The sequence below is a fragment of the Hordeum vulgare genome, chromosome 5H (genome assembly GCF_904849725.1).
Source record: "Hordeum vulgare subsp. vulgare chromosome 5H, MorexV3_pseudomolecules_assembly, whole genome shotgun sequence".
NCBI classification, from domain to species: Eukaryota; Viridiplantae; Streptophyta; class Magnoliopsida; order Poales; family Poaceae; genus Hordeum; species Hordeum vulgare.
In genome coordinates, this window is record NC_058522.1 from 474,571,609 (window position 1) to 474,586,560 (window position 14,952).

The following is a 14,952-nucleotide window of genomic DNA, read 5'->3' on the forward strand; positions in this document are numbered from 1 at the left end:
AGAATAGGTTGATTTGGATGTTAAATTTTCTATAAAAATGTAGTAAAAAAAATTCATGAGAAAAAGTCCTGTAGAATTAAATCCTACTCCCTCTGTATTTAAATATTTATAGTTAGGAAAAAGTAGTCTAGATGAAATGCAAATCAAATCACAAGCAAAGGAAAAATTCCAAAGAATTTCAATCCTTCAAAAAATTATATATATTTTTGAATCAAAGGAGCCATAAGATAGGAATTTGATGAGCCTAGCAGGTGTATGGTGCACATAATTGATCTTGACGATGCATTTTCCTGCTGATCTGAACACGCATGCTTGTGTCACACTCTCCTATAAAACCCACCACTCTTCTCATGCATTCCTCCACCACAGCCGCAACCTCACCGACTCACAGTTCAGCAATGGCTTCCATGACCTCCATCCTCTTGCGCTGCTCACTCCTAGTTCTCCTCCTTGTCCAGTCCACACACTCCTCCGTCACCCCGCAGCCCAAGGACGCCATTGCCGAGGAGCACAAGCAGCCTCATCCTTCCAGCTCGAGCACCTACGTCGTCCTCACCAACCACCTCGCCAAGCCGTCCAAGTTCGACACCCTCGAGCGCTGGTACGCGTCCATGGTGGGCAAGAACTCCAACCGCATCCGCCACACCTACAGCACCGTCATGCACGGTTTTGCGGTTCGTCTCACGGACGGCGAGGCCCAGCGCATGGCGACCGTCCCCGGCGTGTCCCGCGTGTACAAGGACAGGGTGTACCACACCCAGACCACAAGGTCGCCGTGGTTCATGGGCCTCCACGACGACTTCGGCGCGTGGCCAGACGCGGAGTTCGGCGACGGCGTCATCATCGGCTTCGTCGACACCGGCATCTGGCCGGAGCGCGCTAGCTTCAACGACGCCGGGCTCAGCCCCGTCAGGTCCACCTGGAGGGGCAAGTGCGTGGACGCCCCGGGGTTCAACGCCAGCTTGTGCAACAACAAGCTCGTCGGCGCCAAGTCCTTCGTCGCCTTTTCGAGCCCGAGGGACATCGTGGGGCACGGAACGCACGTGGCGTCAACGGCGGCAGGCTCCGAGGTCTCCTCGGCCGATCTCTTCAAGTTCGCGGGCGGCAGAGCGAGCGGCGTGGCCCGCATGGCAAGGATCGCCATGTACAAGGCGTGCAACCGAGGATGCCTTACCTCGGACGTTGTCGCCGCGATCGACGCCGCGGTGAGCGACGGCGTGGACCTCATCTCCATGTCCCTCGCAAGCCGTCCGGAACCCTTCTACGACGACCTCCTCGCCGTCGCCACGTTCGGCGCTGAGCGCAGAGGCGTCTTCGTCGTCCTGGCGGGCGGCAACCAAGGCCCGGAAGCGTCAGTCATATCCAACGTGGCCCCGTGGATGACCACCGTCGGCGCGGCCACCACGGACCGGGTGTTCCCGGCGACACTCTGGCTCGGCAACGGGGTGGTGCTCGCCGGGCAGTCCCTGTACAACATCCCGTTCTCCCAGGGCGCGGGCATGGTCCCGCTAGTGGGCAGCTCCTGCGGCAGCGATGACCTGACGCCCGACAAGGTCATGGGCAAGGTCGTGGTGTGCTCCGATGGTGCAGGAGCTTCGGCCGGCTTTTACGTGCAGAGAGCCGGCGGAGCCGGGATGGTTTCCGCCGATGGTACGGAACGGTTCTGGGACTCGGTAATGGCCCAACCCTTCAACCTTCCCGGTCTCCTGCTCAGCTCCACCGGCGCCAAGAAGCTGGACGATTACATGACGGCCGTAGCGTACCCGGTGGCGTCCTTCGCCTTCACCTGCGACACGGTCACCGGCGAGAACCGGGCGCCGATGGTGGCGGGCTTCTCCTCGCGGGGGCCCAACCCGATTGCCCCCGAGATCCTGAAACCGGACGTCATCGCGCCGGGAGTGAACATCCTCGCCGCCTGGTCAGGTGCCGCCTCGCCATCTCGCTCCGACAAGGACCCGCGGAGAGTGGAGTACAACATCATATCGGGGACGTCCATGGCGTGCCCGCACGTCGCCGGCGCGGCGGCCCTGATCAAGAAACGGCACGGCGGCTGGACGCCGGCCATGATCCGTTCGGTGCTGATGACGACCGCCGGCCCGCTCGACAAGGACGGCAGGGACATCGTGGACAGCGGCAGTGCCGTCGGCGCCGCCAACATGGGCGCGACGCCGCTGACGGCCGGGGCCGGGCTCGTGCTCCCGCGGCTCGCCATGGACCCAGGCCTGGTGTACGACGCCGGCACGCAGGACTACGTCGACTTCCTCTGCACCCTCAACTACACGGTGGAGCAGATGCGGCAGTTCGTCCCGGAGCTGACGAAGTGCGAGAGGACGATCCCCGGCGGCGTGGCCAACCTCAACTACCCGTCGTTCGTGGTGGTGTTCGACGGCCGCACCAGCGTCCGCACGGTGACGCGGACGGTGACCAAGGTGTTGGCGCGGCCTGAGAGTTACAATGTGACGGTCGCCGCGCCGGACGATGTGAAGGTGACCGTTACGCCAGCGACTCTGGAGCTGAAGCGGCCCAAGGAGAAGATGAGCTACACCGTGGAGTTCAGGGCCATGGCCGGAGCGAAGGTGCGGCCGGCCGGCACATGGGACTTCGGCCACATCGCGTGGGAGAACAGGGAGCACCGGGTCAGGAGCCCCGTCGCCTTCAAGTGGGACAACTGATGCCATGTAAGCCGGCCGGAGTACGTGGCAGTAGAATATAAGAGTGAGTCTGATACTCTGATTGCCTAGCTCTGGGAGAGAGTAATGTTGTGTGAGTTGATCCGTCATGAAGAAGAAGAACCAGCATTTGATTGTTTGCGAACTTGTGATAAGGAGAAGGGAATAACCATCGGAAAAAAAATGCTTCTTCTACTGTTCAATTGCATCTAATATTGTGTCTGAACCATCGTCGTCCAACTTGTTGGAATCATCGTTTCAATCTGCATCTGTATACCTACGTGCTTAACGTTTGCGTGGCTTAGTGGCCAAACATGCATATTTTCTTGGCGATGCGCGTTTATGTGGGTAGGTACGTCCTTCCTCTGTTCCTACATATAAGTATTTTTAGAGGTTTTCACTATTAGACGACATACGAATGTATATAGACATATTTTAAAACATACATTCAATCGCTTAAAAGACTTATATGAGTATTTAGGAACGGAGGGAGTATCTGAGATTGATCATGGATGAATCATCAGAGTACCTCCAAACTTGTTGATGACCTGTGCACCAGCACCAGACAGACCATAGGTTGAATCGTCTTCGCAGGAGGCAGCATGGCCCCGAGGTCCCTTCTTTTTTTCAGTTACATAAACCATTGCGTCGTTACATCAACAGAGCATGCGCCCCTTTCCATTTCACTTACAGTAAATGAAACAACCTTCTTGACACTTCAGTTACAGAAACAATCCCAACATAATAGCTATATGTAATTTGACTGAATTTGCTAAGACTATTTTGTACTAGAATTAACGGTGGAAGGAGAAAGAAGAAAGAAGAACTACCGTTGAATCTTCAATATAATGACATAGAAATCGACTTACCTAAAATAAAATTTCTGACAACTTACATATAGTCGGTCCCAAATTTCAAAAGAAAATTGGGATTGAAAAACAGCATACTCCCTCCGTCCAAAAATAATTGTCTTAGAAATGAATGAATCTAGACTTATTTTAGTTGTAGATACATTCATTATATTCATTTTTAGGACAAGTTTTCGGACGGAAGAAGTATAAGGCATATATAGCACTTCAGGAGGAAATATTAATAAACATGTATCATGGTCTGGACGGGTCCCGTGTGTGTAGAGAGGTCGGTACTCAATTTCTTTATCTGTTTTGCCGTCTTCCATGACTTTCGAGACTTTTATTAAAAATGTACTTTGGTTTCTCGTTGTATACCCATCCTATATGAGGAACTTTTTTATAATAATTAATTAAAAAATAAAATTGTTTTAAAGTATTTTTAGATTAAACTTGACTCTATTTTACACTATTATATAAATTTTCAAGAAAAAAAGTCAACATTAACTTTTGGATAAAAAGGAGAAAAAAATATTTGATACTATAGGTCACTATTTACACTATTTTGATCAAAAAAATGTCTTTTTGAAAAGAAGTCAAAGTGTAGTTTTCTTTTTGTGGAATTTTTCTTACAAGTATAATGAAAGGTCAAGTTTATTTTAAAAATATTTTTAGAGTTTTTGGACTTTTTGTTGAGTTGCTTTTTTTGCATATAGGGTGTACATATACCCATGTTTCAAAAGTTTCCCTCCGACTTTTATTGTCTATCTCTCTCACACTCCACATGTGTACTTTGGGTTGCGCGTCACAATAAAGCTAAAGGGCCCCCGTGATTCTGCTTAGTTTACCATGAGCCACCGCCTTCAGTCATCAGAGGGGCTAAGTCAGGGATTAGAGGCAACACAGTCAGCAAGTCGCGTTTGTCGAGCTGCCACCAAAGCTCTGATGATAGATGCATCTGATGTGGAGAGTGATGATGTTCACTCTGAGGCTGAGGGCGATGCAGATGAAGAGTATGATGATGAAGAGGATGAAAGGGATGTCTTTCGAGAGAGGCCTAATGTTAGAGATTTTCCAGTTTCACAGTGGGGCAAGCGTGACAAGATAATTGCTTACTTTCATAGGAGTTGTTGAGATTCCTCCAAGAGAAGGGTGAAGCAACAAATATTTTCCTTAGTTAAAGAACTAACGTTATCAATTCAGTAGGAGCTTCCAAGCTAGACAACAAAACAACATCTACACACATGGCACAAACAAGCTTGTCCATAACACGGCAATAGGGGTGTCAAGCCCATTGTCTTGCTAGTTACAAGGTAAAACACAAGTGATAAAGATAGATAGTAGCAAGGTGAAAATGGCAAGTAGGTAGCAATTGTGTAGAAGAATTCAGTAATGGAAAATAGACTCAAGGGATCATAGGTTCAATAATGACATCTCTCTCAGAAATAGGCGAATGCTATGGTAAACAAGTTACATTTTAGCAATTGACCGGATTGCGATGTTGATGACTATGGTCATTCATGGCATAATCTCATATAGGCATTATTTCCATGATAAATAGATCATTAATCGAACTGCATCTACTACTAATACTGTATCCTGGAACTGCTACCCAACATGTATCTCAAGGTATTAAGTTTGCAAGAAACAAATATCATAATAAGGAATATGACATAATGTAGACATTAAGAAGCCAATTAATATGACAAAACCCCATAGTTTTACCCTTAATGGCAACAATAAAATGTATGTATTGACCCTTATTGTGATTGGTTTAGAACATCGCAAGATTAAACCCACTACAAAACACCACTCCTTTGAAGAAAAAATCCATCGAACTTGGTCAAAGAAGATAGATAGATTAGAGAGGACACAAAGCTATCTAATTACATAGCAAATGAAACCTCAAAAGATTCAGTTCATTGCATTAAACAATCGGATTATAAAATGACAGTTCACCATGTCCCAACAAATACACCACCGATTACATTGAATTGATCTCGCTCATGTAAGAAGCTCACGCGAACATGGTATTGAAGATCAAAAAAGAGAGAGAATCATCTAGATACTATTATGGACCCTAAGGTCCTAATGGAACTTCTCACAAATTATCATGGAGGCGGCAGGTTCATGTAGATGGTTCCGGCAATGGCTTCCCCCCTCCGACAAAGCTCCGGAATAGGGCTCAAGTTGAATTTTCATGAAATAGGAACTCGCGGCAATGATAAAATTCTTTTAAAATATGGCAGATGGGTGGAGATTGATCGTTTGACCACGTGAAGCATCGTCCTTTGAGGTATATTTCCTTCAATGCGAGGTCATTGACGAGGCAGTGGAATCTGTCCATCATGCGTCTGTTCAGGTTGCCCCTGCTCTTGTCCTCGTCACAGAGTATTAAGTTGAAGTCGTCGCACACCATCCATGGCTCGAGGCAGTCTGTGCGCACATCACTAATCTCTTGCGGGTGGTTGTGGAGGATTTTTGAGGTAGAGTAATCTTTATTATTCTTACAAACACCACATGAAAAACACATAAAACCATTTTGCTTGTTTGCCTTAACCACACACATAAAATTATACAGGTCATTAATGAACCCGGGAGAGTGTCGGTCATCGTATATCCATTGCCGGATCATCTTCATTACACAACATCGATGTGACCGAATTAACAACCAAATTAATACAAGTTCATCACATTAAAACCAAACTAGAGTAGTGATCAAATGTTATTACTGCAAAAATATATACATAAAATTCATACATACTTCTCATAAAACATATACAACTATTTAAAGCATTTAAATGCAACAACAAATGCGATCAAAATCACAAGTAAGGTAATAATTGATCAAACAACATAATGATACCAAGCCTTTTTATTAATGATATTTTTTTAATCTTTGCAATCTTCAAGCGCATTGCATCCACCTTAATCTTGTCATCATCGACGGCATCGACAACATACAACTTCAATTTCATCTCCTCTTCTTTAATTCTTTTAAATTTTTCTTTCAAATAATTATTTTTTCAACTAAATATAACTTCTCAACAGAAGTGTTTGAGGGGAACCGTGCCTGAAGGTCGATCTTATCCTCCCATGTCTCGTCCATGGAAGCCTCATTGGACCAACGGACGCGAACCTGCTCCACCATTGCACCGTGTTTCTTACGCCATCTGGATTGGAGAACCTTCACTAGTACCGCAGGAATGTGAGAATGCACAGAAAGTGCAGAAGAAATGGGTGTACCCAGTTTCACATAGCGTCTCAACTCGGAGACGTGGAAGACCGGATGCACTTGAGCTTGATGAGGTAGGTCTAGCTTGAATGCCACATCGTTGACCTTGCTGATGATCTTGAAGGGCCCGAAAAAAATGAAATGTCAGCTTGTGGCTGGCTCTGGTTGCCACGGAAGATTGAATGTAAGGCTGCAGTTTTAACAATACCTCGCCGCCAACAGAGAAGGTCCATGGTGACCGATGTTTGGCAGCCTGAGCTTTGATGTGTTCGTTAGCTCTGTTCAGATGTTGTTGCAGGAGGTCTTGGATCACCCCTCGTTCGTGCAACCAAGCTTGGAGAGAAGGAACATAACAGGTGCTGAGAGAAGTGATACCCCAGCGACGAGGCTCATGGCCATACATTGCTTTGAAATGCATCATACCAATGGTGGAGTGGTGAGATGAATTGTACCAAAATTGAGATAGTGGGATCCAAAAACTCCAGCTCTTGGGGCAGGATTGAGTGAACCACCTGAGATAGGTCTCGAGGCATTGATTGACTCGTTCGGTTTGTCCATCCGTCTACGGGTGCTTGGCAGTACTCAGGCGCAGCTCCATACCAGCATATTTGAACAATTCCTACGAGAAGTGGATGGTAAAGACTGGGTACGTTGCAATCAGACACGATTGCTCCACGGAACCCATGCCCTTTATAGATGTTTGTCATGTACAGCAAAGCCATTTTGAAAGCTGTATACGGGTGAGACAACGGTAGGAAATGAACAAACTTGGTACGCTTGTCAATGTGAAGAGGATGTAATTTCTTTTGCATGCGACTAATGTACTATTTATCACGGCCCCCTCCCCTCTCCAGATCCCGCCCTAGCGCCGCCTCCCCGAGAGGCGGCCGGGGCGGCCCGAGCTCCTTCCTCGTCGCCCCCTCCTTCCTCCTCGCCCTCTCACCATCGCCGACGGGTGTCCCCGGCCCTGGCCCGTGTGGTGTCGGCGGCGGTGGGATCTCCTTTCCCTGCCCGCGCGTTTCCCCTTTCATGGGCAGGGGCGGCGGCGGTGCTGCTCGGCTTGACAGCGGTCCGGCGACCCGGCAGTGGTGGCTGACGACGGATGAGGTGGCGGCGCTGCTCCTTGACGGCAGGGCGGCGTGATGGCGCGGGGCAACCGGTGGCGCGTCCCCGGCCCAGATCTGGGCCCTACGGGCCCCATTTGGGTCCTAGCGGGCTGGCACCCGGCGCGGCTGCGATGTCTTCTGTGTGGTGAGGAGCAGCAGCTTGGACAGGGGGCGGGCGTCGTCGATGGCATGCCTACTACAGCACAATGGCGGGAGTTTTATGGGCTGGAGGTCCCGGCCGGGCCTGTAGGCCCACGGGGCTGGTATGCTCGTGCTATTGCGTCCGGTCGGCTACTGTCGTTGACGATGGAGGTTGAGCCCTCCCGTGTGCCGACGGTGCTGCTGTTTCTAGACCCGGCTCCTTTTCGTCGTTGTGCAGGCCTCACCTTGCGGTGCCGTGCTTCAAGACCGTCTTGGCGCAGGGTGAAGGTCGGTTTGATGGCAGGCTCCGGAGCGCCTAGGTGCAGATTGGGATCCGGAGAAGCCCTCTCGGCCCGGCCGACACCGACGCGATCGCGCCTTTGGGTGTCGCCGAACCTTTCTGGAGGGCATCAGGGGCTACCCTTCCTCGCGCCTCGTCGCGTATCGGGGGAAACCCTTGACAGCAGCGTCGTCATCGTCACAACCCTTCTTGAAGGTGTTGATTGGTGCCGGCGTTTTGAAGTCATGGAGCTTGGTGGGAGATCCTTGGTGGGCGCGGCGGTCACGAGGCTTTTTCGTTTTTGTTCATCCGTTGATGTCGGCATGTGTTTTATTTTGTATTTTTTTCATTTTTTTTGGACGTAAATGTGTTGTTTCAATCCCAAAATCTATTGATGGATGTTTCGGCTGGTTGCTTTGTGATACAAAGCGGAGAGAAATTCTTTTTCGTAAAAAAATGTACTATTTGTCATGTCTTATGAACCACTCCCTCGGTCCCAAAATAAGTGTCTATTTTGGGATGGTGGGAGTACTACGTGTTAAATCAACATAGGGAAAAAAAACCCAGAAGACTCGCTACATACCTAAACTTTAACCAAAATTCTTCCAAAAGCTCAGTTTGCAAGTTGTTTATTCGAGTTTAACATTTTGTTTTGGTTTTTCTTCAACTTCTCACTTAAGTGGTCAACCAACACAGTATTTAAATACTTTACGTATGTAATAATAACCCAGATTCGTTTCCCACCATTCAAGGGGGCAGGGGTGTTGTGGCTACATTTTCGACAAGAGAGACCGGACGGTGGATTTGGCAAGCGACCTGGGTTTCAGGAGTCTCTTTGGGTTGATGGCCTGGCCGATCTTGAACACAGCCCACGCCGTCCCTAGGGCGTGCCCGGCTGCATCGAGCCCTTCATTCGTCGCAGCAGCGGCTTTCTCCCCGTACCTGAATAGAAGAAGCACCGTATGAGCGAAAATGCTCCGAATCCTGGTCCAAGACCAACAGATGTATGGCAGAACAAGACATACTTGTGAGACACAAGACCAACCGTCACGGTGGACGATGTTGAAAGCACATCCTTCCCGACCTCTTCTATGGTGTCGCAAATCCTGCCTGGTGGCACCAGTAAATGGTAGATAAGCGTGATGTGTCCGTGTGGTATATTGATCTTGTTTCATGGTATACTTAAGTTTGGCATCATTTTCACGATTCACGCCGCGCAAATACGTATTAACATGGGTCACATTCTATTTTAAGAAAAACGATGACATACCAAACCCATCAAGCGAAGCAAGAACAATCTCTCCAGGCAATAGGTTGAAAAACTTCTTGCCAGCTTGTGAGTTAGCTAATGAACCTGTAAAATAGCCAGTAACCTTCACGACTCCAGATAGTATTCCAGCAGCCACTTTCTCGGACATTTTCGTCACCTTCTTAACCCTGCCAGAAACCACACGTACTGATTCTTTCTGACTGGCAGCAACAGAGATATTTGTCTGAAATTATGTCTTGTCCGAATCGTGTAATTAAGCCCAAGGATTACTAGACTAATTTGCATAGATTATCCTTGTCAATCATAAGGTTCTTTAATTTGGATTGGAGGGAGTACAAACTGTGAATCTGTGATGCTCCCAAAACCTGAAGCATTTGCTCATTATGCATCACAAATCTTACTGGATAAGATTGCATTACTGCAAATTAAGAACACATTTGATATGAACAAGTGAGAAGCAAAGTGTAATACTTACATTTTGATCCGTTTGAGCATCTCCGGGCTGACCTCGGCCTCAGCGTCACCGGGCTGGATCCTCTTCCTGAGCACCTCGTTTCCCCACCGGAGCCTCTCCACCGTCATCTCGCCGCACCACAGTACCCCCTTGGCCAGGTTGTCGGTACCCACCGCGATCGCCTTCGCCACGGGGCCACCGTACTCCTCGACGTTCGGCGCCACGGCCGTCCAGTACGCGGCCCCCTCCACCTCGCCGCGCACCCTGTCGGCGAGCCCCTCGTCGCCGACAACGGAATGGGCTGAGAACCTTGTGTAGGTGGCGAGGACGCCGTCGAGGCGCGAGTCGGGGTCGGAGAGCGTGAGGCCGTAGTGGAGCGGGGTGTCGGGGGAGGCGGGGACGGTGAGGGAGAAGGAGTAGTGGCAGGGGTCGAGCTTGACGGCGGCGACGTCGCGGGCGAGCGGCCAGTGGATGGGGCCGAGCCGCGCGATGGCGGCGAGGGAGGTGCCGCCGGCGCGGATGCGGAGCAGGGAGAGGTCGCCGGCGGCGAGCGGGAGGCTGCGCCTGCGATCGATGAGGTGGAGCTGCGCGCGGGGGAGGCGGAGGAGCACGTCCTCCGAGGGCGCCGGCGCGCCGGGGGACAACGGGATCTCGACCCGTGGTGGTTCAGCCGCAGCATCCCGTACGGCGCTACGCCCGTGGTTCTCAGCAACGGCGATCGTTCCCGACCTCGGTGCCGGCGAAGGATCCTTGGGGCCCATGGCCGCGGGGCTCCTCGAGGCGGCAGACCAGCGATGCCCGTCCTGCTGCCGCTGGTGGACGAACTGGGGATCAAGTTGTGTGTGTTTTATTTTGAGGAGAATGGAGTTGTGTCGTGAGTGGGAACTGTGAAGCATGACTTTGGCCGACAGCTTCACCCCAAAAAGCGATGTAGCAGACGGGGTCAAATTTACGGTTTTGAACTAACTTTAGACTATCCGGGAGTAACATAGGTGCCACTAAGTAAAAAAATATGATATGACAGTAATAAATGAGAAGAGAAAAAAATTTGAATAACTTAGCATGTTATTCATATTAGTATTAACATAGCGGATACCGAGATAAGATGAGTCTATAGACTAATAAATGAAAGGCTCAATGTTACTACCTCTATGTTATTATCCACTAAGAAGGTGGTAACTTAGATTAGTAACATATGTATGTTACTACTCTATGTTACTCTCTACTGTGAGTAGTTTTAGAGCATCTCGAACAGACCCGCTAAACAAATGTCGCGTTGAAAAATTAGTCTTTTTTGTGCGCGCTACCGCTCCGGGCGCTCCAGCGAAGGCGCAAAACCGCGCGCGCGACATAACCAGTTCAGCGCGAGCGAAAACGCCATCGCACGCCGTTTATTTGCTACGCCCGCTCCCGCGCGCTGCATACTCGAGCGCCCGCTCGCAACTCCACCTACTCCATCCAGCCGCGGCGCCGCCACCGCCCGCGCCACCCCATTTCTTTCGGCGCTTCCCCGACCTATCCCCTGCACCGCTGCTGCTTCCTCCGTCTCTCCCTAGTCACCGCCGCCCCTCACGCACGGCAGTCGTCCGACGAACAGCGTCCGACCGCCCACTGCCGCTCGACGCCCGCAAGGTGTTCGACAAAACGTCCGCAAGGTACGTATTGGATTCAACTACACATTTTTACATGAATTTGATGCATGTTGTTTGTAGTTTTTATAGCTTAGTTTAAATTAAATATTATAGCTGAGTTCCTCATATGATTCTTCCGAAGAAGAATTTGATATGGAAGAGGAGGAGGATCTTGCAATGATCCTAGCTATGAACATCAATAAAAAACCGAAGCACGGTGGTTCGGTTATGGGTCGGCAGAAAATTTTGAGGGATAGGATCGATGCCCACAACAGATTGATCAGGCACTATTTTGCGGATAATCCCGTGTATCCCGAGTCGTACTTACAGCGTCGATTTAGGATGAGCGCCGAGTTGTTCAGGCGCATTGCAGAGAAACTAGCAAGCCATGACCGGTTTTTTCAGCAAAGAAGGAATGCTGCCGGAGAGATCGGGCATAGCACCATTCAGAAGGTGGCAGCCGCTTTGCGTATGTTGGCATACAGTATCCCCGCTGATCTAGTTGATGATCACTTGGCCATGGGTGAGAGTCAAGCCATCATGTGTGCCAAGCGCTTCGCAGTCGGAATTGTGCAAGTGTTTGGCCAGGAGTATTTGAGATCTCCCAATGTTGAAGACGCGCAAGGCTATTGGAGATGAACAAAGCTCATGGCTTCCCAGGTATTCTTGGCTCAATAGATTGCATGTATTGGAGTTGGAAGAATTGTCCTAAGGCATGGCATGAGCAATTCCACGACCAAAAAAGGGTTCCACTATAATCCTTGAAGCGGTGGCTGATCAAGAGACTTGGATTTGATATGCTTTTTTTGGAATGCCTGGATCTTTGAATGACATCAACGTTGTCAACCGATCACCACTTATGAATAAGATTGCAAATGAGGAACTGCCACCAGTGCATTTTGTAGCAAATGGTCGTACATACAACTATGACTACTATCTTATGGGCGACATCTACCCAAAGTGGCAAACATTTGTGAAGCCGTTGAAAAAAACGGAAGGTAAGAAAAATCTTGATTTCCACAATGCTCACGCGGCGGCTAGAAAAGATGTGGAGAGAGCTTTTAGGATTTCGCAAGCCCAATTTGCTATTGTGAGAGGACCGGCTAGATTTTGGTATCAAAAGATGCTTTGGTACATCATGCATGCTTGTGTGATCATGCACAACATGATCATCGAGAATGAACGTGACAAAGATTTAGACTACTCTCAATATGAGCTCTTGGGACATCCCGTGCAAGTGCGGCGGAGGACTGAAAGGGTGGCCCATTTTGTTGCCTCTTATCATGCCATTCGGCGTCCCGGAACGCATATTGGTCTTCAGAAGGATCTCGTCGAGGAATGGTGGGCATGAAATGGCTGACAAAGAGCATCATGATTTGTGCATTTGATGTTGTATTGTTGAACTATTTGTTGTATTAAAAGATAAACTATTTGTTTAAGTTATAATAAACTATTTGTTTGAGTTGTAACGAGAACTATTTTTGTTGATTTATTTTGTTTGTGTTTGATTTTTTTTATGTTGTTTGAGGATAGCGCGCGCTGTATTTTAGTGCCCCTGCTAGAGCTAGGCGCGCGCTGCATTTTACAGCGGTCGCTGGAGCCAGCGTTGTCCGCCGCGCCAAAACAGGCGAAGGGCGCACCGCAAACTGATTTTTAGCGCGCCGTGCGTTGGGCGGCTGTTGGAGATGCTCTTAGTCTAATTCGATCCAGTTTATGAAAAAAAGTCGTAGCTGACTCTTTTTTTATCTCCATCCACTATGGCGATAGACGTACACACCTTACCATCATTTATTGTGACGGTAGGGATCGGATCAATACATATGGCATACTCGGGTCAGCAATCTCAAACGACGTCGTCTGCATTGATCTGATCCCTACCTCCACAAAAGTGGCGGTAGGGTGTGTATTCCTACCATCACACTGGGTGGCAGTAGGAAAAGAGTGAGTTTCAAAAAAATTCACAAGCAATCTCAGATCGGGCTAAACTATGTAAAAAAAGTCAAAACAGTGAAACCAGCCAGCAAACGGGCGCTTGGCAGGACTTTAGAACATCTCTAACAAGATCTCGTATAACCCTTAAAGATCCGATATAACCCTTAAACACGGGTATAAGGTGTATTACAAAATGTTTTTATGATGCAAAATTACCCCGGACAAAGTAGGCCATGTAAATAAAATTGTATTTCACTATAGTTTTTTTCTCTTTTTCCGCCCATCCGAGAGCAGAGTCCGTCTCGAGTCACGACGTGCCTCACCTCGGCGCCACCCGTTCTCGGCCACACGTGTAGTGGAGGAGCCTTGCGCCGCCCGCCCCGACCGCGCGCTCCCTCGCACTCATGCCCGTCTTCGATTGAGTCCAACACCGCCCGCCGCCGCGCGTACTCCCTAGCATGGTCGCGCGAGCTCCTCCCCCTCCCCATGCCCTTCTCCGACGCCGCCTCGCCCTGATTCGGGCCACAAGTGGCCTGCTCCGCCCTGCCCGTGGACGGCCTCACCATGGCAGTGGAGGTCGAGTAGACCGCAATTCGGACCGGCGTTGACAAATTTTGGCATGCGACGGCTTCTTCTGACATGGAACGACGGATTCTGATGAGCTCTGGGTAGATTTCGGCCAGTTCCGCAGCAGCGTGTCTGCTCCGATGAGGTTTGACCAGTTTACGGATTGAGCAGTAGACTGCCTTCAAAATTGTATATATGAGGTTCTCATGGATGGATTTTTAGTTCCCCTTAAAAAGTTTAAGGACCGAACGAGTTTTACGAGATCTGCTAGGCATCGTTTTTTGACCGAAACTGTAAAACAATCCTTTTTTACGGTTTGACCACTTTTAAGAGATGCTCTTATCCTGTCCGTCGGGTGCCCATTGAGATTCGATGATTCCCTGTATTTGCGAGGCAAAATGATAAAATTGACCTATGATCGAAACAATTTCATAAAGTGAATCGTGGATGAAAGAATTTCACCCAGCCGACTCTTTTGCGTGGCGCCCGACAGATATGTGATGCACTACACTATGCAACGCCTTACTGACAAGCGTGACACACCTGACCAGTGTGGCACCCCGGGCCCCACTCTGGTTGTGACGCGCCTAGCTGAAAGAAGTTGCCTTACCTTGTGAAACCCCTAACTTTTAATCCGTCACTACTGCAAGAATTCCTAGCAATGGAGGGTGGGAAATCCCCATCAGTGGAGGGCAAGGCTCTCAGGGCCGGCTGTTGGAAATATGCCCTAGAGGCAATAATAAATTAGTTATTATTATATTTCTTTGTTCTTGATAATCGTTTATTATCCATGCTACAATTGTATTGATTGGAAACTCT

The 14,952-nt window shown here is 49.2% G+C and overlaps 3 protein-coding genes across 3 annotated transcripts; 1 reads left to right on the top strand and 2 right to left on the bottom strand.

The window, feature by feature from the left end:
* The first annotated feature begins 335 nt into the window (after positions 1 to 335).
* On the top strand, positions 336 to 2,872 carry LOC123395666 (subtilisin-like protease SBT1.7). Its single transcript, XM_045090688.1, has one exon. The coding sequence runs from the start codon at positions 351 to 353 to the stop codon at positions 2,670 to 2,672; it is 2,322 nt and encodes a 773-aa protein (XP_044946623.1). The 5' UTR covers positions 336 to 350; the 3' UTR covers positions 2,673 to 2,872.
* Positions 2,873 to 6,283: 3,411 nt separating this feature from the next.
* On the bottom strand, positions 6,284 to 7,559 carry LOC123399230. Its single transcript, XM_045093657.1, has 3 exons — positions 7,205 to 7,559; positions 6,961 to 7,085; positions 6,284 to 6,869 (listed from the first exon to the last, which is right to left on the bottom strand). Exons 1-3 carry the CDS (start codon positions 7,308 to 7,310, stop codon positions 6,528 to 6,530), a joined length of 573 nt encoding a protein of 190 aa, XP_044949592.1. The 5' UTR covers positions 7,311 to 7,559; the 3' UTR covers positions 6,284 to 6,527.
* A 1,403-nt stretch (positions 7,560 to 8,962) lies between these two features.
* Positions 8,963 to 10,914, bottom strand: LOC123399229 (senescence/dehydration-associated protein At3g51250-like). The gene is made up of 4 exons (XM_045093656.1): positions 10,025 to 10,914; positions 9,550 to 9,716; positions 9,305 to 9,389; positions 8,963 to 9,221 (listed from the first exon to the last, which is right to left on the bottom strand). The coding sequence occupies exons 1-4, from the start codon at positions 10,897 to 10,899 to the stop codon at positions 9,050 to 9,052; spliced, it is 1,299 nt and encodes a 432-aa protein (XP_044949591.1). The 5' UTR covers positions 10,900 to 10,914; the 3' UTR covers positions 8,963 to 9,049.
* Between the last annotated feature and the right edge of the window lie 4,038 nt (positions 10,915 to 14,952).